Genomic DNA, 23,245 nt, shown 5'->3' with positions numbered 1-23,245 from the left:
TTTTGGAGAAGTTTGAGAATCGGTGTTAGTTATTTAAATGCAGACTTCACCAGTGAACCCATCATGTCCAGGGCATTTCTTTATCAGGCAGTTCTTGATTACTGATTTAATCTGCTTATTAGTCTATTCAGAATTTCTATTTCTTCATGATTCTGTCTTGATAGGCTTTTGTTACTAAGAAATTATCCATTTCATCTAGGTCATCCAGTTTGTTGGTGTACAATAGTTCATAATACTCTTATAACCCTTTTCATTTTTGTAGAATCGGTAGTAATGGTCCCACTTTCATTTCTGACGTCAGTAATTTGAGTCTTCTTGTTTTCTTAGTCAAGCTAGCTAAAGGTTTTGTTGATTTTGGCAATCTTTTCAAAGAACCAACTTTTGGTTTTATTGATTTTCTCTTTTGAACATGTTTGAAAAATTTTGATTAATAAAAATTATTTTAAAATTCTTAAACATCACCACAAAACAGATGCAATAAATATCGTAAAATATTAAGAAGTGTTAAATCAAGATGATGCACATAAGATGTTCATTATACTATTGTCTCCTTTAATTTTTATGTTTCATTAAAAGTCAAAAGTATACAGTTTTTCATTGGGTAGCCAGGGCAGAGAAAACACTGCACTGAGAACAAAACCAGTAAAACCTAAAGCAATAACCAAGGGGAAAAAATTGGCCAGAATGAATTATCAGTTTGAAGCAATGATTTATGACAACTCAGATTAAACTAATAATAAATATTATGATTTCAAAGAAAAGGTTAGGAAAGAAATGAAAACTGCAAATCATAGGGGAAGTCAAAAGACGTTTCAAGAAATTTATATTTGTGGTATAATTTCATTACATAGATGTGTGTGTGTGTGTGTAATTAACATGTTTGTTAGTGTTATAAAGAATCCAAAGCAGTCTGAAGATTACAAAGTAAAAACTTTAGTTCTCTTTCTGGACCCACCTCCTTCCCCAGAGTAACTTGTATTAACTGTTTCCTGTTTCATGACTACTCCTTGATTTATACCTTTGTCTCTTCATTTTCATTCATATTTGTGTACATGTGCAAATAATGTTATTTTCCCATAAATAAAAACCATCTGTACCATTCTCATTTTCCTTTAACATCTTGGGGCTGTTTGTACACCACCACTATCGATCTAACTCCATTCTTTTTAATAATTGTCATACTATTTCCACCAGCAGACCACAATATTTTAAACAAAGTAGTCTTCTGTCAATTGATAGACTGTAGTGTTTATCACCATCAAGGTTACAAGCAATACCTTTTTGCACATGTCAGTATTTTTGTAGGAGTGATAAAGGAGTGGCATTACTAGTCTTAATATTGAATACACGTTTATACTGCCAAATTGTTCTCCAAAGGTATACCAATTCACAATCCCAACAACCACATATGAAAGTACCCCTTTCCACACTTCTAATAATACATATTCCATCATTTTTTTTAAAATTACCAATGTAATAAATTTAAAAAACCAACGACTTGTTTTCACTTGCCTTCAATTCAAGAAAAGTAGGGGAGAAAAAAAGAAACAAAAGAATGTTTTAAAAAGAACAAGAGAAAAACAAAAAAAATTTTGAAAAACAACAAAAATAGAAGACAATAATAAAGAAAACAATAAAAAGAACAAGAAATAGTAAATTAAAAACCAGTACCATTAGATTCTGATACTGATAGAATAGCTTGCATTCAACTAACCACTAATAATACAGGTAACCCCCAGACAACATGGCACCTCTATAACACAGTTTCGCTCTAACACAGTTAGAGAATTGGGGGTAACCCTCGTACAACATGGCATTCTAGAACACAGTTTTACTCTAACACTATTTGAGACTTAGAGAAATCCCCTAACAACAGGGAGTGTAATAAGAGCTTTTAAGAACAAAAAATATGTCATTCGAAATTAGGGAAATCCCCGAACAACACGGAGCATAATAAGAGTTTTTAAGAAAAAATATCTCATTCGAAATTAGGGAAATCCCCGAATAACATGGAACGTAATGAAAGCTTTTAAGAGCAAAAGATATCTCATTTGAAATTTTTCATTCAAGCGTGAATGTCGTATCAGATTTGACTGCAGAATTTTAAAATTAGTATTTTAAATCCATTTTGTTTGTGGAGTATTAAGTTCAGAGGATGAAGATATCTTGTCAAAAGAAAAACACCCTCGGTTAATGGTGCTTAGTAGTGATGACGAAGAAAACATTGTTTAATACATATTAATATGTTATACTTTTGATGAGAGTTACTTTAACAAAGATATTTCTCTTAGTTATAAAAATATAATAGTACATTTTTTAAAAATTTTTTTCGAACCTAACCCCCTTTTTTGTACCAGTTCTCTGTTTCATATAACATGGATTTGCATAACATGGCACTTTTTAGGAACCTAACAACTATATTATATGGGGGTTAACTGTATAAACCCTATATAAATCAAAATATAAAAAACAACTATCTAAAGACACTGCAACCAAAAGCAGTCACAAACTGGAAAGGATACAACCCTTCAAAGAAGGGACACAGAGTGGGTGAGACCTGTATCTAACTGGCTTTTCATCTGAGGGCACTCCCCAGTCCCTCACGTGGCACAAGGGGAGCTGACCAAGAGTCTGAGGCATCCAGACTTCCTGGAATTTGTACAGTAAAATCCAAGAAAAGTGGGAGCAACAATGGACGGAGCCCTAACTCTACAGATAAGCTCCTCTCAAAGTCTTTGGTTGACTACTTTGCCTGAATACATAAGACAAGTAGACAACAAGGAGCTCAAGTGGATAATAACACCTGGAAGACTGAATGACCTGTGCAAATTTCAACTACTGTTCACCACAGGAGAGATCAAGTTGAGAATTTGAGTCCAATCAAGTAAAAGAAGATTGCTACATAACAGTTAAGTTTCTACTGAGACACAAGTATACTACACAAAGCATACATTCTTTCAGCATTACTAGAAAGAGAATGTGCTAATTCCAAATTACCTGTAAATAATTACCTATAAAGAAATGAAAAGCATTAAATCAGTAAGCTATCTCCCACACTCCCTACATTAGGCCATTTTGGGAGCAGTAGAGCAGCTCAGGGAGGGAAACTACATGAACAAGAGAAGAGAGGCACTAACAGCAGATTTAAAGTTGACTGAAAACAACCATCATAAAAATGAGGTCACCATATGTGGTAATATACTGAAAAAGTATTCTGATAGTTCAGAGCACCTACTACATACAGGAAAGAGACTTTAAAGTATAGACAGAATGAGATTAGGAAGTCTTGCAAAGTTAAGCTTCAGGGGAAAGAGGGATTATAAGCAAGGAAAGGCATCCCTTAGAAACTACAAGGTAAAACAAGCAAGAAGGAGGAAATTATGAGTCCTGCAAAACAGAAGAGAATCTTAAAAATTAAAAATGAAAGAACAAGAGACACAATAAAATGGTGGCATGAGGTGAGCCTCTTGAAATCTCCCCTAGAATTTATAACAAATTGAACAACTACAACACCACAAAGGACTCCCTGTGCAGCACACAGGCAAGACTAAGAGGCACTCGACTGAAATCACCTAAAGGTGGGCAAATTGTGGGGGGGGGGAGGGAAAGAAGACGTGCAGAGACGGGGAGCAAGTGGAGATTAAACAACATACTTTTAAAGAACAATCAGGTCAAAAAAGAAATAAGAGGAGAGATCAAAAGATACATAGAAACAAATGAGAAGGAAAATACATCCTACCAAAATTTTTGGGATGCAGCAAAAGCAGTTTTAAGAGGGAAATTTATATCATTACAGGCCTATCTCAAGAAACAAGAAAAATCCCAATAAACAACCTCAGGTTACACCTTAAAGAACTAGAAAAAGAAGAACAAATGAAACCCAGGGTCAGCTGAAGAAAGGAAATAATAATCAGAGCAGAACTAAGTGAAATAGAGAAGAAAAAGACAATAGAAAAAATTAATGTCACAAACAGCTGATTCTTTGATAAGATTAATAAAATTGACAAACCTTTGGCTAGACTCACTAAATAAAAAGAGAAAAGACACTAATAAACAAAATCAGAAATCAAAGAGGGGAAGTTATCACGGACACCACAGAAATACAAAGGATCATCCAAGAATACTATGAAGAACTATATGCCCACAAATTCAATAACCTAGAAGAAATGTTCTTAGAACATATAGCCCTCTTAGGCTGAATCACGAAGAACTGGAAAATCTAAATAGACCAATCACCAGTAAGGAAATTGAATCAGTCATCCAAAACCTTCCCAAAAGTAAAAGTCCGGGACCAGATGGCTTCACTAGCGAATTCTACCAAACATTCAAAGAGAATCTAATACCTGTCCTACTCAAACTCTTCCAAAAAATTGAAGAAGAGACAGTACTCCCTAATTCATTTTATGAGGCCAACATTACCCTGATACCAAAACCTGGTAAGGGTAACACAAAAAAAGAAAACTACAGACCAATATCTCTGATGAATACAGATGCAAAAACTCCTAAACAAAATTCAAGCAAATCGGATGCAACAATACATTAAAAAGATTATTCATCCCGACCAAGTGGGGTTCATCCCCGGGGCACAAGGATGATTCAACATCCACAAATATATCAATGTGATACATCACATAAACAAAATAAAGGACAAAAATCACATGATTATATCAATTGATGCAGAAAAAGTGTTTGACAAGATACATAAACATCCATTTATGATTAAAACACTTAATAAAATAGGTATAGAAGGAAAATACCTTAACATAATAAAGGACATATATGACAAGCCCTCAGCTAATCTCATAATTAATGGTGAAAAACTGAAGCCCTTTGCTCTACATTCAGGAACACAACAGGGCTGTCCGCTATCATCTCTGCTTTTCAACATAGTATTGGAAGTCCTTGCCAGAACAATCAGGCAAGAGAAAGAAATAAAAGTCGTCCAAATTGGAAATGAAGAAGTTAAATTATCATTCTTTGCAGATGACATGATGCTATATATAGAAAACCCTAAAGACCCCACCAAAAAGCTATTAGAAACAATCAACGAATACAGTAAAGTTGCCGGCTACAAAATCAACGCACAAAAGTCCATTGCCTTCCTATATACTAACAATGAAATCTCAAAAAAAGATATAAAAAAACAATTCCTTTTGCAATTGCAGCAAAAAGAATAAAATACCTAGGAATAAACTTAACCAAGGATGTGAAAGACCTATATGCTGAAAACTACCAGACATTTTAAAAAGAAATTGAAGAAGACACAAAGAAATGGAAAGACATTCCATGCTCATGATTGGAAGAATCAACACAGTTAAAATAGCCATATTACCCAAAGCAATATATAGATTTAATGCGATCCCCATCAAAATTCCAATGGTACTTTTTAAAGAAATAGAACAAAAAAATCATCAGATTTGTTTCGAACCACAAAAGACTCGGAATAGCCAAAGCAATCCTAAGAAAAAAGAACAATACTGGAGGTATCACACTCCCTGACTTTAGCTTGTACTACAGGGCTACAATAATCAAAACAGCATGGTATTGGCAGAAAAACTGACACACAGACCAATGGAATAGAACTGAGAACACAGAAATAAAACCACATAAATATGGACAGATAATTTTTGACAAAGAAGCTAAAAGCATACAATGGAGGAAAGACAGCCTCTTCAATAAATGGTGTTGGCAGAATTGGAAAGTCGCGTGCAAAAGAATGAAACTGGATTGCTATCTGTCACCATGTACCAAAATTAATTCAAAATGGATCAAAGACTTAAGCATAAGACCTGAAAACAATAAACTGCATAGAAGAAAACATAGGTACTAAACTTATGGACCTTGGGTTCAAAGAGCGTTTTATGAATTTGACCCAAAGGCAAGGGAAGTAAAAGCTAAAATAAATGAATGGGACCATATCAAACTTAAAAGCTCTGCACAGCAAAAGAAACCATCGACAAAATAAAGAGGCAACCAACTGAATGGCAGAAGATTTTTGCAAACAGTGCCCCCGATAAGGGGCTAATATCCAAAATATACAAGGAACTCATGCAACTCAACAACAAAAAAACAAACAACCCAATTGAAAAATGGGCAGAGGACCTGAAGAAACATTTTTCCAAAGAGGACATACAAATGGCAAATAGACATGAAAAAATGCTCAACATCACTAATCATCAGAGAAATGCAAATCAAAACCATAATGAGATATCACCTCACCCCAGTCAGAATGGCTATCATCAGCAAGACAAATAGTAACAAGTGTTGGAGAGGCTGTGGAGAAAAAGGAACCCTCATACACTGTCGGTGGGAAGGCAGACTGCTGCAGACGCTATGGAAGGCAGTGTGGAGGTTCCTCAAAAAATTACGAATAGAATTACCGTACGACCCAGCAATCCCTCTCCTGGGTATCTACCCAAAAAATCTGAAAATATTTATCCATGAAGACACGTGTGCTCCAATGTTCACTGAAGCTTTATTTACAGTGGCCAAGACATGGAAACAACCAAAATGTCCTTCGATAGATGAATGGATAAATAAGTTGTCATATATATACAGAATGGAATACTATTTGGCGGTAAGAAAAGATGAAATAGGACCATTTGTGACAAGATGGGTGGATCTTGAGATTATAATGCCAAGCGAAATAAGTCAGACAGAAAAAGTAGAGAACCTATGATTTCACTGATATGTGGCATATAAACCGCAAACAACAAAAGAACAAGACAAACAACTGAAAGAACAGAAACTCAAGGACACAGACAATAGTTTAAGGATTACCAGAAGGTAAACGGGGGTGGGGGAGCGGGGCTCTAGAAGAGGGTTAATGGGGTCTGATATGTGTTGATGGAAAGAGAACTGACTGTGGGTGGTGAACAATGTGAGATATAATGTATTACAGAATTGTACACCTTAAATCTATGTAACTTTACTAACAATTGTCACCCCAATAAACTTTGATTTAAAAAAAAAAAAGAAAGAACACACAATCTCCCCTCTTCTTGTAATCCACTAAAGAAATCATACTTACTATACTGACAGAAGGGTTTTCCTGAACTAGAAATTTCAAAAAAACTAGAATCTCACAGTTGTCTACAAAAATGCAGACGTACAATTTTCATCTATAGAAAATCAAAACAGAAAAATGAGAATCCAAAATGCAGCTAAAAAAAATTCTACCAAAAAATTTTAAAAAGTGACACAAAGAAAGCCATAACAAAATACTCCAAGCTGAATTAAATATCCTCAAACATTTGGGAATATGAGAAATCATTTTGAATCAAAAATTCGTATCTGTAACTATGTAACTATGTGAGGTGATGGATGTTAACTAAACTTATTGTTGTAATCATTTTGCAATATATACATGTACCAAATCATTATGTTGCACACCTTTAACACAATGTTGTATGTCAATTATATCTCAATAAAACTAGAAACAAAATTCAAAAGGTAAGAAGAAAAATAGACTAAAACAGAATGAGAGTTGACAACTTCAGAAAAAGAGACGATATCATATGAAAAATGAAGAGTAAATTATAAGACACCAATGAAGAATAGATTGAAATGAAAACACATAGGCACTGAAGAACAGGAACAGCGCTTAAAAGAATAACAATAAAATAATGTAAAAAGGATTATAAAGTGGAAAACAGGCAAAGAAAAAATATCGTTTGTGTAAATTATAGTTCCTGAAGAAAACAAACAAAACAGAGAACAGAACTCATATTTAAAACTATAATCCAAGAAAACTTTTGAAAAATAGATGAACTAAATATAAATATTAAAGGGCCTTTAGAGTACCCAGGAAAAGTTGATTCACAACCACCGACTTTGAGATACCTACTAGAAAATCTATCAGATTTTGAATAAGAACAAAAATCCTAAGTGATTCTAGGCCAAAATTATACCATCAGACTTCCATCAGACTTACCAAACTCTTCATTCAACACTTGTGTATTGCTGGTAGAAATGTACAGTGAAACATCCACTATGGAAAACAATATAGTGGTTTCTCAAAATTATCATATGGTGTACCAACTCTACTGATGGATATATCCTCAAGAGAACTAAAAGCAGGGACTTGAATATATTTGTACACTCACGTTTATAAGCAAGCAGCATTATTCACAATAGCTAAGACATAGAAGCAACCCAAGTATCCATCAACAGATGAATGGATAAACAAAATGTGATATATACATATATATGGAGAGGGAGAGAGAGAAAGAGAAAGAGAGAGAGAAAGAGAGAGAGAGAGAGAGAGAGAGAGGGAGAGAGAGGAGGGACCCATTGTGTGTGTTTAAAAGGCAATTCTGACACATGCTACGTGTCATGGATGAATCTTGACGACATTATGCTAAGTGAAATAAACCAGACACAAGAGAACAAATAAATATTGTATTGTTCTACTTATATGAGGTACTTAGAGTAATCAAATTCATATAGACAGAAAGTAGAATGATGATTGTGAGGGGTTGGGGAAGGGGAAATAGGGAGTTATTGTTTAATAAGTACTGAGTTTCAGTTTGAAAAGATAAAACAAGTTCTGGAGATGGAAAGTGGGGATGGTTGTACAACAATGTGAATGTACTTAATGTTACTGAACTATACTCTTAAAAATAATTAAAATAGTAAATTTAATTATATATATACATATATATGTATACACACACACACACACAACATACACCGTATTTCCCCCAAAATAAGACCTAACCGAAAAATAAGCCCTAGCATGATTTTTCAGGATGCTCATAATATAAGCCCTACCCCAAAATAAGCCCCAGTTAAGATTGTCAGCCAGACAGACGCATTTAGTGCATCCACTGTAACACATGACGTACTATTTTATAATTTGTCCCACGACGAATTATAAAATATTAACATATAATTAAATATAAATAAATATCATTGACATTAATACTTAAAATCAATGATAATATAAATTATAATTAAGTATTTGTAAATACCCAAGCGGGTGCCTTTGGACGAGATATAAACACCTATGTAAACAGATGAACTCAAACTTATTGCCGAAATGACCAATCAGAGCACAGACACAATGCATGAATAATGTGCACACTTGATAACAAACGGACGTGCTTGTGTCTAATATGAATCTTCATAATTCAATACGCCATGTGTTGTAATGGAAGTACTTAATGCACTCATGTGAAATAAAGAAATGTTTTCTAAATTTTGGTGCGTGCAATTTTTTATCGCTTTTGTGTGGACCATCATTCTTAACTGTCACCATTTTTGTTGCCACTCCTGTCTCTTAAGTCTTCAATTAACACTTGATTTAATGGTAGATTTAAAGGGAATAATATTTTGACCCCCAGACAAGATGAGTACAAAAAGAAAGAGCTCTTCCGTCGAGTACAAGAAAGGAATCGTGGAGGACTCCTGGGGCAAGAATCTTACAGCTTTTTGCAAAGAGAAGAAGCAGGATCTCCGAATGGTCCAAAAATGGCAAGCAGAGAATGATAACCTCAGGCAAAAGGTGGACAAGGGAAATGCTAAGAAGCACAAGTGTGGATCAGGTCGGCAACCATTATTTCCTGAGCTGGAAAACATCATCTGTGAATGGATTGCTGACAGGAGAGCAAAGACCTTGGTTGTGCGCAGGGCTGATATTCAAGCATTTGCCCTTGCAGTGGCACCACAGTTAGAAATATCCCCAGAAGAATTCAAAGCATCACAACACTGGCTGGATGGCTTCCTTCAGCGATATGAACTGTCTCTAAGATCGACAATACTGTTCAAGCTGGAAGATACTGAAGTTATTAAACGTGCACTTGCATTCAAGTCTTTTGTTGATGGCATCGACTTTTCTAAATACCAACTCTCCAACATAATTGCTATAGATGAAACTGCAGTGTTTATGGGCTAAGGATGTCAAACGACAATTGATCAGAGGAGTGCCTTGTCTATCTATATTCCCTCCACTGGTTATGAAAGTGCATGTGTTATCTATATTTTGGCAATTCGTCTGGATGGAAAGAAAGCCCCACCTCTAATCATCAGTAAGGGCAAGAAAGATAAGGTTGAACATGTTGCAGGCATTATGTTCTTGAAACCGAAAAAGCCTGGTGCACATAAGCCGTTATAAGGAAGTGGGTCAATTTAATGCTGCCACTTGTTTTGCAAGGTGGCCAAAGAGGTCTGCTAGTCTGGGATTCAGCCAGCACTCACCGCGCTAAAGACTTGAAGAACTTCCTTACAGAGAGAAGACTAGATCAAATAATGATTCCCGCAGGAATGACTGCCTATCTCCAGACTCTTGATATTGCAATAAACAAGCCATTCAAGGACCATTTGCACATGGAAATCAATGACTACACTGACAATAGAATGGAGAGAAATCAGCGTGGAAATTTTGTGAAGCTAGCCTGCAAGAGGTCGTGACTTGGGTGAAGAATTCATGGGATAAAATCACTGATAGCTGTGTTGCCAATGCACTACGAGCAGCCTACATGGACAAGAAGTGCTCATTTAAAGAGAGCTCTATTGCTGGACATGAGAGATTGGGGCCAAAGGTTCTACAGGAAATGGAGTTGCAAGAAATTCAAGCCAGAATTGAATTACGTTATGACAGTGTTCAGAAGATGACATGACCATATTTGAATAAATGTAGATTGTTGTACATGAATAAATGTAGATTGTTGTATGTTAAAAAATAAGACATCCCCTGGAAATAAGCCCTAATGCGTTTTTTGGAGCAAAACTTAATATAAGACCCGGTCTTATTTTCAGGGAAACATGGTACACATATACATATATATATATCCACAATAAAAAAATATGGCAATGAAAAGTCATTCAAAGCAAGGCAATAAAATGGAGCTACATTTACAAGAAACTTAAGGAAAGAGATTATGAACCAAAAGTTTTATATCCATCCAAAGGATTCTTTAAGTAAGACTATTAAAAATGTTTTGCACACGTAAGAGCTCAAGGAATTCTCTAGCCATGAGCTCTTTGTGAGGAAACGACTAGAAGATGAATATTAAACATATGACATGATAGGGGAAACTCAGTTAAAGAACAATGGTGAGCATTTAATCTATTTAATTGTAGATCCAGCACTAAATAGTATGGAAGAGAGAGGAAGAAAAATATACGAGGTCAACAATTAAGTTCACGAACTCATCCCAGAAAAAGTGCTACATACCTCATTGCTGAATATCAGTACAGTCACTTTGGGAAACTATGCACCTAGTCCACCCTTCAAAGCAATTTTGGAACTCTTTTTCTGGAATGGCCATCAGAACTGTCGTCATATTACCCTTGATGTCCTGAATGTCATCAAAATGTCTTCCCTACAATATTTCCTTTATCTTTGGGTAAAGAAAGAAGTCACTGGGGGCCAGATCAGGTGAGTAGGGAGGGTGTTCCAATACAGTTATTTGTTTACTGGCTAAAACTCCCTCACAGACAGCGCCATGTGAGCTAGTGCATTGTGATGCATTGTGAGTTGTGATGCCATAGCCGTGAACTGTTGACGAAAAGTTCAGGTCGTCTGACTTTTTCACGCACCGTTTCCGGTATTTCCAAATAGTAAACTTGGTTAACTGTTTGTCCAGTTGGTACACATTCATAACAAATAATCCCTCTGACATAAAAAAAGGTTAGCAACATCATTGCAACAAGTTCACGAACTTAATTGCCTGACCTCCGTCGTATACTAATGGTATATGGCTGTCTTTCCTATAAAGTAGAAATGCCACTAAAATGGAAGAAAAGGGAAGAGGAAAATAAAAGAAGTTCATTTAATGTTGCACAGGCAATAGGTAGGAGTTAAAGGGAAAACACAAAATGAAGTTACAGAATTTCTAAAAAATAATAAAAACATATATATGAGATTCATTTAAAATAGCGAGATGAAGAAAATGTACTGCCTTAGACACTTAAAGATAAAAGCAGAAATTAATAAAAAAGTCTAATAAATCAAATCCAATTTCTTAAAAAATTAGTGAAATAAACATGGCCAACTTAATCAAGAAAAGAGAGAAAGTCTAAATATTCAAATAAGAAATGACAGAGAAGAATTAACTATTCAATCACTAAAACACATTTTTAAAAAGTCATATAAGAGTATTTTGCAGACCTCTATGAAAATAAATTTGTATACCTAGATGAAGTGAATAACCTCTAAGGAAATATAATTTACCAAAATTGACCCTAGATGGTATGAGAATTCTACCAAACTTTCAAACCAGATAGGCCCCATACTCTGCATACTGTCCCAGAGCACTGAAAAATTAAGGAAAACTTCCTCATTCTTTTTATAAAGCATCTAAAATATTGATGACACCAAAACTTGATGATAGCTCAAAAAACAGAAAATTATAGACCAATATAATGTATGAATACTGAAGCAAAATTCTAAATAAAATATTAGCTAAAAGATTGCAACACCACAATAAGAAAATGTTTCACCATGACAGAGGGATTTACCCAGAAATTCAAGATTAGTTCAGTATTAGGAAATTCATTACTATAATATACCATTTTAGTTAACAGAAAAACCATGGTTGCTTTTATACGTGCTGAAATATTCTTGAACAAAACTCAACATTCATTCCTCACTTAAAAAAACTCAAGAATATAAGATTGATGGATTTTTAACTTATTTTGAACTAATTTTAGACTTAACAGAAAAGTTGCAAAAATATCATTTCCCATATAACCTTCATTCTATTTTCTCTAATGTTAATGTCTTAGAAAACCACAGTACAATGATCAAAATCAGGAAATTAACACCGACACAATACTATTAACTAAACTACATTCTTTAATCAAAGGTCACCAGTTCTTCCACTTACATCTTTTTCCTGGTCCAAGATTCAACTCAAGGTATCCACATTGCATGCATTTAGTTGCTGTATATGTTGAATCTCCAACCTATGACAGTTCAGTCTTTTCTTCTTCCATCAACTTGATACTTTTGAAAAATATCCCTCAATTTCAGTTTATTGGATGATTTTTCATGATTAGAAGGAGGTTAGTCCATTTTTGGCTAGTATACCTCAGAAGTGATGTGTCTTTTCAGTGAACCATATCAGGGATTCATGATATTGGTAGTTCTCATTACTGATATTAACCTTGATCTTGATCACTTGGTTAAGTCAGTGTCTGCTGAGTTTTTCCACTGTAAAATCACTATTTTTCCCTTTATAATTAATAAATATCTTGAGACAGGTACTTTGAAATTATTCAAATATCCTCTTTCTCTTCAAACTTCCATCCAATAATTTTAGCATACATTTGTGGGAACTGTCTGAAAGAGTTATTACTGTGGTGCTTGCCAAATGATGATGTTCTATTTCCCTCTTTCATTATAAATTCATTAAGTGGAATTCTTCTGTAAGCAAAAACTATCCTTTATACCCCACCTATTTACTTATTTATTCAATTATTTATTCAATTATTTATTTATTTATGTCAGTATGGATTCACATCTTATTCTATGGTTTATAACAATATTATCACTTTATTTGGCTGCTCAAATTATTCCAGCTTCAAAACACTGGGAGCTCCTTCGGGCTGGCCTTGTTTATGCTTTAACCAATAAATGTGTCACAAGTGATACTGTACCAGTTACAGACTTAAGTCTTAAGAAGGCTTTAGCTCTTGGGAGGTCTGAGATACCATATAACGAGTTTAACATCTCTGCTGGAGAGACCATGAGGAGGCAGAGCCCCTGATACTACATGGAAAGGGAGTGAGGCCCAGCTGTCCCGGTTGACCTCAGCCTTCTAGCCAACTCACTAAACTGTCAAATACATGAGGGAACTATTTTCAATGTTCTAACGCAAAGGAATCTGCAAATGACTAGTCACAAGCCACATCTATAACTCAGAGTAAAACTTAAAACTGCCCAGCTGATCCTGGTAAACCCAAGGAACTGTGAGAGATTATAACATGATGGTTCTTCTAAGCCACTAAGTTTTGGGATGGTTTGTTGTGCAGCAATCAATAATCAGAACCCTTCCAGCCATACTGTGCCTTTTCTATCCTCAACTTTCTTAACAACAGAAGCACCTTCCCTATCATCCACATGCCTATTCAGGCACCACAAGTATTTCCCTGCCTCCTATACCAAATCAATCACCAAGGCCAACTAATTCCACCTCTGAGAACTCTCAATGCCTCGGCACCACCACATCAGCTGAGAGACAAGGAGAGTGGCAACAGTCCCTCTTGACAGAGTCTCTGGAGACTATATCCCAGTTGGCCTAATCCATTCCTCTAAGAATAGCTCTATATACACAGGGTTGAATTATTCACTCATTCTGTAAGTATTTATTGAGCTCCAACTGTGTGACAGGCTCTATTTTAGACACAGGATATAGAAGTGAACAAAGACAAAAACATCTGTCTTCACTGATGTAAAAGTCTAGGGGGAAGAAGACGGACATATTAGTAAATAAAACACATAGTACATCAGAAAGTGATGAGTAAGATGAAGAAAAATATAGCAGGAAGGAAAAAAGAAGTAGCAGAAGTGGGGTAGGTTTTAGAATTTTAAATAGTGGTTAGGGAAGGCCTCGCTGAGATGATAATTGAGTAAAAATCTGAAGGATATGAGGGAATGAGCCAAGTGAGTAACTTTGAAAAGAGCATCGCAGGCAACAGAGCAGCCAGTGCAAAGGCCTTAATGTTTTATAAATTTAGTGTAGCCTAAGTATACAGTTTACAAAGTCTACAGTAGAGTATAGTCATGTCCAAGGCCTTCACATCCACTCACTGCTTACTCATTGACTCACCCAGAGCAACTTCCAGTCCTGCAAGCTCCATTCATGGTAAATACAGGTGTACCATTTTTTATCTTTTATACTGTGTTTTTACTGTAACTTTTCCATGTTGAGATATATTCAGATACACAAATACTTACTACTGTATTAAAATTGTGTACAATAACATGCTGTACAGCTTTGTAGCCTAGGAGCAATAGGTTATACCATATAGCCGAGAGGTATAGTAGGCTTATACCATCTAAGTTTGTGTAAGTATACTCTATGATATCTGCACAGTAACAAAATTGTCTAACAACACATTTCTCAGGATGCATCCCCATTGTTAAGCAGCATTTATATTTATTTATACATTAGGAGCCCAACTCAGGAGGTGGGAGAAAAAAAGAAGAAGATGGTGGAGAACAGAGAGGAAGCTAGTAGGGTGATGCAGGAGTGGAGACAAAGGGAAGGAGGAGGAATCAAGGGGTACCATATAGGTGGAACTGAGAGGACACAACAGCCAACCAAATGTGAGGTAGGTTTGGAAAGAAGAAAGAGGCAAGGAAAATTCAAAATGCTTGTACCACAACTAGTAGTTGCAGCTGTTACCCTAGATCAGTAAGATCAGAAATGGGAGGAAAGAGAGGCAGTGACAGGGAAAACAACCATGCTAAATTCCAGATATGTCTCCCTCTCCTACCTTTGATGAGGGCTATTCTGACTGACAAAATAAATAAATAAAAGATATTTTTTAAACAACTGGGGAAAGAAATATTAATTTTGTTGTTGGGTGTAACAATGAAATTGTGGTTATGTGTTAGAGATGCCTACTGAAGGTCAAATGACATGATGAGGATTTGCTGCAAACTACTCCAGCAGGGAAAAGAGTCAGTGAGGGCACTAGATAGAATGAGAACAGAATATTGATAACTTCACAAGCAGACAAGCCCTGGAAATGAGCAGTCTGAACAAATGCTGAGAGAAGAAATGCTAGGGCAAGGATGGAGGAGTCATGAACGAGGACACCAGGTCTGAAGAATAGGCCCTCCGAAAATTGTCACCTTTACAATAGGCCTTGTTTCCTGGGGAAACCGGCTGGGGCTCTAATCCCTGGATGGGACAATCTGGGCACAAGACGTCAAAGTTGATGAAGGAAACCTACCAGTGGTTCAGCATACAAAAGGTAAGTGGTTCCCATCTGAAGCTGGGCTTCCAGGAGCCCAGGAGTCCTCTCTTTGCCCACCAGGCAACCATCTTGGGGCAGGCAATAGCTGCCGGGGTAGAGGATGGGTGGGTAGGTGGGGGAGGCACAGAACAAGAACAAAAAGGTTCAGGAGAGTCACTAGAAACACTCAAGTTCCAGCAGGGTAGGGCCTCTTCTTCCTTAAAGGCATCAGGAATGGACCTGCCACAGAAGAAAAAGACTGTGGGCAACTTGCTGGAAACAGAACTGATATGTGGGCTGTGAACACTGCCTGCCCAGACATGCTACTGACGCTGACCCTGAGCTGATCCTGTGTGACCTTTGCTCTTAATAAGGAAAGTTAATACCAGAGACTGTCTCAGGCACTGCAAGAATTTTACCTTATTCTATCCTCAACCCAATGAAATATGATTTATTATCTCCATTTTACAGATAAGAAAATTGAGACAGTGAGGTCAGTCTTTTGACCAAGGTGACACAGATATTAAGTGACAAAGCCTGGATGAAATAAGGTTGAGGAGGCCATGCTCTTAAACAGGGCAGTAATGGTGAACCACTGTGAGTTGTAAGGGTTTTCAGCGCGTCATTTTGAAATGAATCAAGAGTGATTACGAGGTGATAAGCATTGAATCTGTATGACGGGTCTATGAAGTTCTATCTACTTTTGTCTGAAATTTTTCTATAACAAAGTTAAAATGGAATTTAAAATCCCAAAGCCTGACTACACCAGATATGTGGGAATCTGTGAGTCCTGTGATCAGTGACAGTCCCCGGGACCTTCCAAAAACTTGCCCAGTGGGCCCCAACCCGACCTCATCCTCCAAGGCCCGAACCCAGGGGCGGCCTGCCAAATAGAGACCCTAAGACAGAGCCAAAATGGCCACTTCAACACCTAGTCCAAGCCGGGTACGTTTGACCAAGCCCGCCGGCCCCTCTCCCGGCCTCTGCAAAGCGGAGGGTAGTTGGGCCCAAAGTAAAACTATCAGCCTCCACCTACAAAAACCCAAATACATGGACCCAGGGGCAGCTTCCACTCCACCACCTGGGAAATATCAGGCCCCCAAAGCCTGCTTACTCAACTCCTCAAAACCCGGGGACCTGTGGCATAAGCGACCCCTCTCCTTATATCGTTGTTTCGGCCAAGGCCGAAAATGTCCGACCCACAGGAACCCTAGGACGAAAGGCGGGAGCCCAGCACCCACCACCACCACTAGACTTCACCGCTGAGCTGACCCACGTCCCTCGGAGATTCGCGCCCACACCCCCAAATGAGACATCCGGGAGAGCACGGCCTGAGCCACGACAGCGCGACCGCACCACTACCTCCTCTCCCCGCCATCTGCACCGTCCCCAGCCTGTCCACAGGCCAGCCTTTCAGTACCTACCTTTCTGTGCAGGGAAGGGCACGGTTGCGGCAAAGGTCCCGGGAGTCTCCCTCACCAACGCCACTAAAGAACAAGGGGTCACTTCAGCCTCCAGCTGGGGATCTACTCCAGCACCGCGCCGGAACTACACTACCCAGAATCCTCGGCCTGGCGCTGGGCCCACGGCGCACCCAGAAGCACGCTCACGGCCAGCAGCTCCCATTGGCTTCCGAGGTTGCTGATTCCAGGCAACGTTCTCCGGTGACTGGATAATGACCACTGTGGCACCTGTATTCATCCTCTTTTTTCTTAAAACCACGTTCACAAAACATGTACAGGAACCTGGCTGAAGTTCTCCGTCATGCCGTGATCCTCTTCTAACACCTTGGCCTCAAAGACTACACTTCCCAGTGACGCCTGTAGTAATTTCCGCGTCGGGCACCAGGCCCGGCCCTCGGCGCGCGGAAATGACGTCCCGGGACTGACTGTTGGGATTCTGAGGTTGACGCTGATCGGATACCGTGCGGTAGTAAAGTTTCGCGGGTCCAGTTACGGATTGCAAACCTGTGCCCAGTATTCTGTGAGCGCTTGGCAGGCGTGTTCTCGGCTAGCAGACATACCTTTTTAACTGCGACTAACCCCATGGAGAGACCGAAGCTAGGAGAGATACAGCAGTCTTCCCAGGGTCTCGTCAGTGCGAGGTAGACCCAGATTCTGAGCACTCGTCCTCAACCCGAACACTTCACTGCGAGTGCCCAGAGACCTTTTTCTTCTGCTGGAATCCACAAATTATGGTCAAACTCTCATTCTTCTGCGGGGACAGAAACCTCACTCTTAGGCCATAGCTTAGAGCAGAGCCCGCCTGTCGGCTTGGCTCTGGTCTTTTTTCGGGGCTTTGGTTGAGAACAGGGCTGCGCTGGTGCCACCTGGGACACCTCAACTGGGGAGCCCGAGAGCAAGCCCCACTTCACATGTAGGGGGGCATTTCCACCCCGGCACCCTCTAAATTCTCTACTTAGGTATGCTTTTTAAACTTACTCCTTCTCTAGGAAGACCAAGAAAATGTCCACGTGTCTTAGAGACCAGGGAGAGATGCAAATTTTATAAAATTCTTTCTAAGCTCTAGAAGGTTGAATCCATTCCCTTCTTTTCCCCCCAGGCTACCTTTTTCGTAATGAATTCACTTCCGCCCAGCAGGCCCCAGATAAGTGCCTAGTCTTAGAACCCTATCTGGACATCTCTCAGAGAGCCACACCTGTAACTCAGTCATTCACCCAGAAATTGGCTGTTAACACACAAGCAAGTTCAAAGTAACAATGCAAGGACTTCTATGTTTAAGTGTCCAGTGGTGCTATATGCGACCTACAGGAATAGCTGGAATCTCAGCATCCTGCAATAAGAGACCAGGAGAGACTTCCAAGATGAGGGGCTGTATGAGCTTCCCTGATGGGAAAAGGCAAGGTGAAGAGTTGGAGAAAGGCCAGTGGGAAGAGAGCAGGAAGCAAGGCCAGGGTCTCGGTCTGAGCCACTGGGAAGGTTGTCCTAGATTCAATGAGGGTGGTTTTCAGTAGCAAATGGTCTTGCATCTGGCTGATTTTCCATGCATATAGGTGAGGATGCCCTCTAACTGTCCACATGTGGCATACAGATGTTTGGTTTGGCCAGCCTCATGTTTCACATTTGAAAGAGTTGTCAGCATTTAATAGTTAGGAGTTTCCATGTAGAAATCTGGATTGCCTGCTTTCTAAAATCCTCCTTGCCTTTTTCTCCATCTCCTCCTTCCCTGCAGTACTACCCACCCCACTCTACCCCACTCCATACATCATCTGGAATACCTTGCCTGCTCCTCTTTCCTAACTCTTCTAGATCCTGTCCATCCTTCAACACCAAATTCCCAGCTATCTTTCATGAAACCTTCCTTGATCTCTATCCTGTGGTGACTTCTTGAGATTCAGAGGAATCTCCCTGGCTCTCCATGGGAGCTTTTAAAAATACAGTGCCTGAACACCACCTCCAAAAGATTATGAGTTTGGAGTGGGGCCCTGGCATCCATTATTTGTAACAAAGCTGCTTTCACCCCAAGAAAGGAAAGTGTCACGTGATAATGTAGAGAAAAGACCCTATTTTGGAAAATCAAGTTTAGTTGTTGGTTAATTGTTGCTATTACTAAACTGTGTGTGTGGGTAGATTATTTAACCCAGTGCTTTTCATATTAATGTGCATACATATCACCTGGAATCTTATAAACATGCAAAGTCTGAATCAGCATGACTGGGGTGGAGCCCCAGCATCAGCATTTCTAGCAAGCTTCCAAATGATGTTGACTAAGCTTGTCAACATCAGACCACATTAAGTAGCAAAGATTTAGTCCATTCAGGGCTCAGATCCTTAAAGCTAATAAGTTAGATCAAGTAATCTTCCCATTCCTAAAACAGATGTTTTATTTTTATGTGTAGTCTTCCTAAATTTAAAACACCTCAAGGTTAGGAAATCTATTTTTGCTTGTAAACCCCATAATAGCCAGAATAGGACCTAGATGGTAAACATGTGGTTCTGGTTGGATAGAGAACAGAGTTAATGGTTTTGGAATCTAAGTACCAGGATTCAAAAGCAAGATCTAGACATTTTACCTCTCTTCCTCAAGGCAGCCTTCTTGCTCCTCACTTTGAACTGTGAGCAAGTCTGGCAACAGTGAGGAGAACTGTTTGGCATAGCAGGCTTTCATGGCATTCAGGGTTGTGACTGGATTTCATCTAGGAGGTGTGGAGGCTGTAGAGTGCTGCTCAGAAAAATCAATACAGAGAGGTGACACCGAAGAACTACCAGCAGACTGGTCTCACTCAGTAACAATTGCTTCCCTTACAACTTAAAATCTGACCCAATGAGCAGCTTAAATCCCTTAAATGCAGAAAAGGCAATGGATGCAACAGCTGCCAGGCATAACTGACCTGTGCCATAGGATTGGACTTGACAACAACGATTTGCATTTCCATGTCTCCCCCTCACCCCTTGGGATAGTCTGATGGTTTTTTTTGTTTGTTTTTGTACAGTTGACAATAGGTAGATAGGGGTGTGGGTGTATGGTGGGGCAGGGGGGAGGGAAGAAGAGCGGTGTGTAAACTTCAAGCTTTTTCTCCAGGCTGGATTTTCTTCCTAGATATTCTTGCTTCAAGTGGGGGACATTTTTCATCCACCTATTAGGGAGTAGACTTAATATGCTGTCTGCTGATCTGAGGTTTCCTTCCCTACTCATCCCCTTTGCCACTGCTGAGAGTTCACTCTTCAGAGGTGCCACACTATGGGCTTCCCCTACCCAGTTTAGCTCTGAGTTCTAAAATGGCAGCTTAAGCCATTTCCTAGAATTGCCTCATTCTTTTCCCCCCTATGAGCAGGAATTCCATTTTTCCACACCAAAATTCATTCCCCAGCAGAGCTGTCTAATAGAAGCCACAACATCTTCTGGGCCCCTGTCCAGCTGTGTGTGTGTTGGGGGGGGGGGGGGCGTTGAGTGCAGTTGGCACAGCAGTCAGCAGGTCAGGAAGGAGGAGACATCATTGAGGTACTAGGGAGGAAATTACTCGCTTCCTAGGCTGCTGTTTAGACTGCCTGGCCTTGCCTTCTTTCCAGACTTTCACCTTTACCCAAGAGAGGGGTTTCTGGTATACTTGTCTCCTTTCCCTTTTGGGAAACAGCGCTTCCTCTCCCTGGGCTTTCCTTCTCTAGCTTACACAGTCTCTCTATTCATGCTTTTCTTTCAGTTGCCCTAATTTAAATGAGCACCAGCTCTGTGTGGCCAAGGCTGCCCCAAAAATTGTGTGTCAAATGTCAGAGGGAGGCAATTAATACCTTTATCCTACTTGGCTTTCTTGTATTCTAAGCCAACAGGTTTGCCTTAGGACATTTGGTCGCAATTGACTATGTGGTCATGGTCTAGTGCTTGCCTTCTCCAAGTTGGTCAAAATCATGGTTTTCAGTGCACTAAACACTGAAACAGAAAAGAGTGGCACTAATATGCCCTGTGAGGAAACAAGAAGAAGCCCCAGTCTCTTGGCATTTATACCTTTAATTTTTTGTATACAAGGTCTGACAATTAAGTTCATGAACTTGTTGCAACAATGTTTTTGATATCAGAGGGATTATTCACTATGAATATTTTTTTCAAATTTATTTATTTGTTTTTTAATTAGTTTCAGGTGCACAAGACAAAGCAAAACTTAGACGTTTATCATTTATATCCCTCACACTGTGTGAACCCCCCTCCCCCCATCCACTATCCCTCTGTACGTTCCCCAAATTAATTTTCAAACCCCCATGACCATCTTGTGGCACTATGAATTTGTACCAACTCGTAAAACAGTTAACCAAGTTTACAATTTGGAAGTGCTGAAAGGCTGCATGAAAAAGTTAGACGACCTGAACTTTTTGCCAACAGTTCATGGCTCTTGCATCACGACAATGCACCAGCTCATACGGCACTGTCTGTGAGGGAGTCTTTAGCCAGTAAACAAATAACTGTATTGGAACACCCTCCCTAGTCACCTGATCTGGCCCTCAATGACTTCATTATTTACTCGAAGGTAAAGGAAATACTGAAAGGAAGATTTTTTGACGACATTCAGGACATCAAGGGTACTACGACGACAGCTCTGATGGCCATTCCAGAAAAAGAGTTCCAAAATTGCTTTGTAGGGTGGTTAGGTGCTGGCATCAGTGTATAGCTTCCCAAGGGGAGTACTTCGAAGGTGACTGTAGTGATATTCAGCAACGAGGTAGGTAGCACTTTTTCTAGGATGAGTTCGCAAACAATTGTCCAACACCTTATGTTATGAACCCCTGTCTTATGGCATTACATTTAAAGAGTTAGCTGTATTATAAGGAAATTAAGAAAAAATAAATCTTGTAGTGTCAGCACTTAACATTAAGATTTTTATTGCCAAAGCATGCGTTTCAGAGACATCCATCTCAAATAAATATTGCCAGCTGTATGACAAAGCTACCAGCTACAGAACTAGATAGGGAATCAGACTGCCCCATCCATGAAGGTCCCTCTTTCAGAAAGCCCTGGGTGACTTAGATAACTGATTGCTTGAGTGACCCTGCTTTTCCCTTCCCACACCCTAATTTCCACTCTGATGTTTCAAATTTGGCTGTTGTATCTTTAAATAATTTTCAGCCCCTTTCTCAATTTAGTCTCCCTTTGTGTCTCCAATTACACATATATTAGACCATTTGGTTGTCCCATAGTTCACTGAGGCTCTGTCCAGTTTTCTCCAGTATTTTTTTTTCTGTTTGTCAGATTGGTTAATTTCTGTTGATTTGTCTTCAAGCTCATTGACCTTCCTTTTGCTATATTCAATCTCTTAAGCCCATCTTGTGAATTTTTAAATTTTATATATTATACTTTTCAGTTCTAAAATTACCACTTTGTTCTTTTTTCATAATTTATACCCTTCACCTGAGGTTCCTCCCATCTGTTCACTCATTGGGTACATATGTTCCTTTTTTAAAAAAGAGAGAAAAATTACTATTTTTTAAATTATATTGGGAACAGTGTATTTCTCCAGGGCCCATCAGCTCCAAGTCATCCTTCAATATAGTTGTGGAGTGCGCATTTCAGCTCCAAGCCCAGTCGCCGTTTTCAATCTTTAGTTGCAGGGGGCGCAGCCCACCATCCCATGCGGGAATTGAACCTTGTTGTTGAGAGCTTGCACTCTTACCAACTGAGCCATCAGCCCGCCCCTCCGGAAGCTCAATGGCAATTCATTGTCTTCAATCTAGTTGTGGAGGGCACAGCTCACTGGCCCATGTGGAAATTGAACCGTCAACCCTGCTGTTCAGAGCTCAGCTCTTGTTCTGAGCCATCCGGCTGCCCCCGTATGTTCCTTTAATATACTTACAACAGCTGTTGTAAAGCCAGTTTGCTAAAACCTCTA

General features: G+C 39.0%; 1 protein-coding gene across 2 annotated transcripts in view; it reads right to left on the bottom strand.

Moving 5' to 3' along the window:
• Positions 1–17,728, bottom strand: part of ZNF133 (zinc finger protein 133) — a 43,081-nt gene extending 25,353 nt beyond the window's left edge. Inside the window, exons 1-2 of one of the 2 annotated variants that reach the window (XM_074317234.1) lie at positions 17,334–17,728; positions 15,907–16,149 (exon numbers count right to left, since the gene is read on the bottom strand). In XM_074317234.1, the coding sequence (XP_074173335.1) occupies positions 15,907–15,942 (36 nt within the window). In that variant the 5' untranslated portion in view covers positions 15,943–16,149; positions 17,334–17,728. The remainder of the gene's footprint in view (positions 1–15,906; positions 16,150–17,333) is intronic. The other variant, XM_019710725.2, reaches the window with a different exon arrangement.
• Between the last annotated feature and the right edge of the window lie 5,517 nt (positions 17,729–23,245).

The sequence above is a fragment of the Rhinolophus sinicus genome, linkage group LG13 (assembly GCF_036562045.2).
Source record: "Rhinolophus sinicus isolate RSC01 linkage group LG13, ASM3656204v1, whole genome shotgun sequence".
In the NCBI taxonomy this organism is placed as follows: domain Eukaryota; kingdom Metazoa; phylum Chordata; class Mammalia; order Chiroptera; family Rhinolophidae; genus Rhinolophus; species Rhinolophus sinicus.
This window is presented reverse-complemented; position numbering and strand designations above follow the sequence as displayed.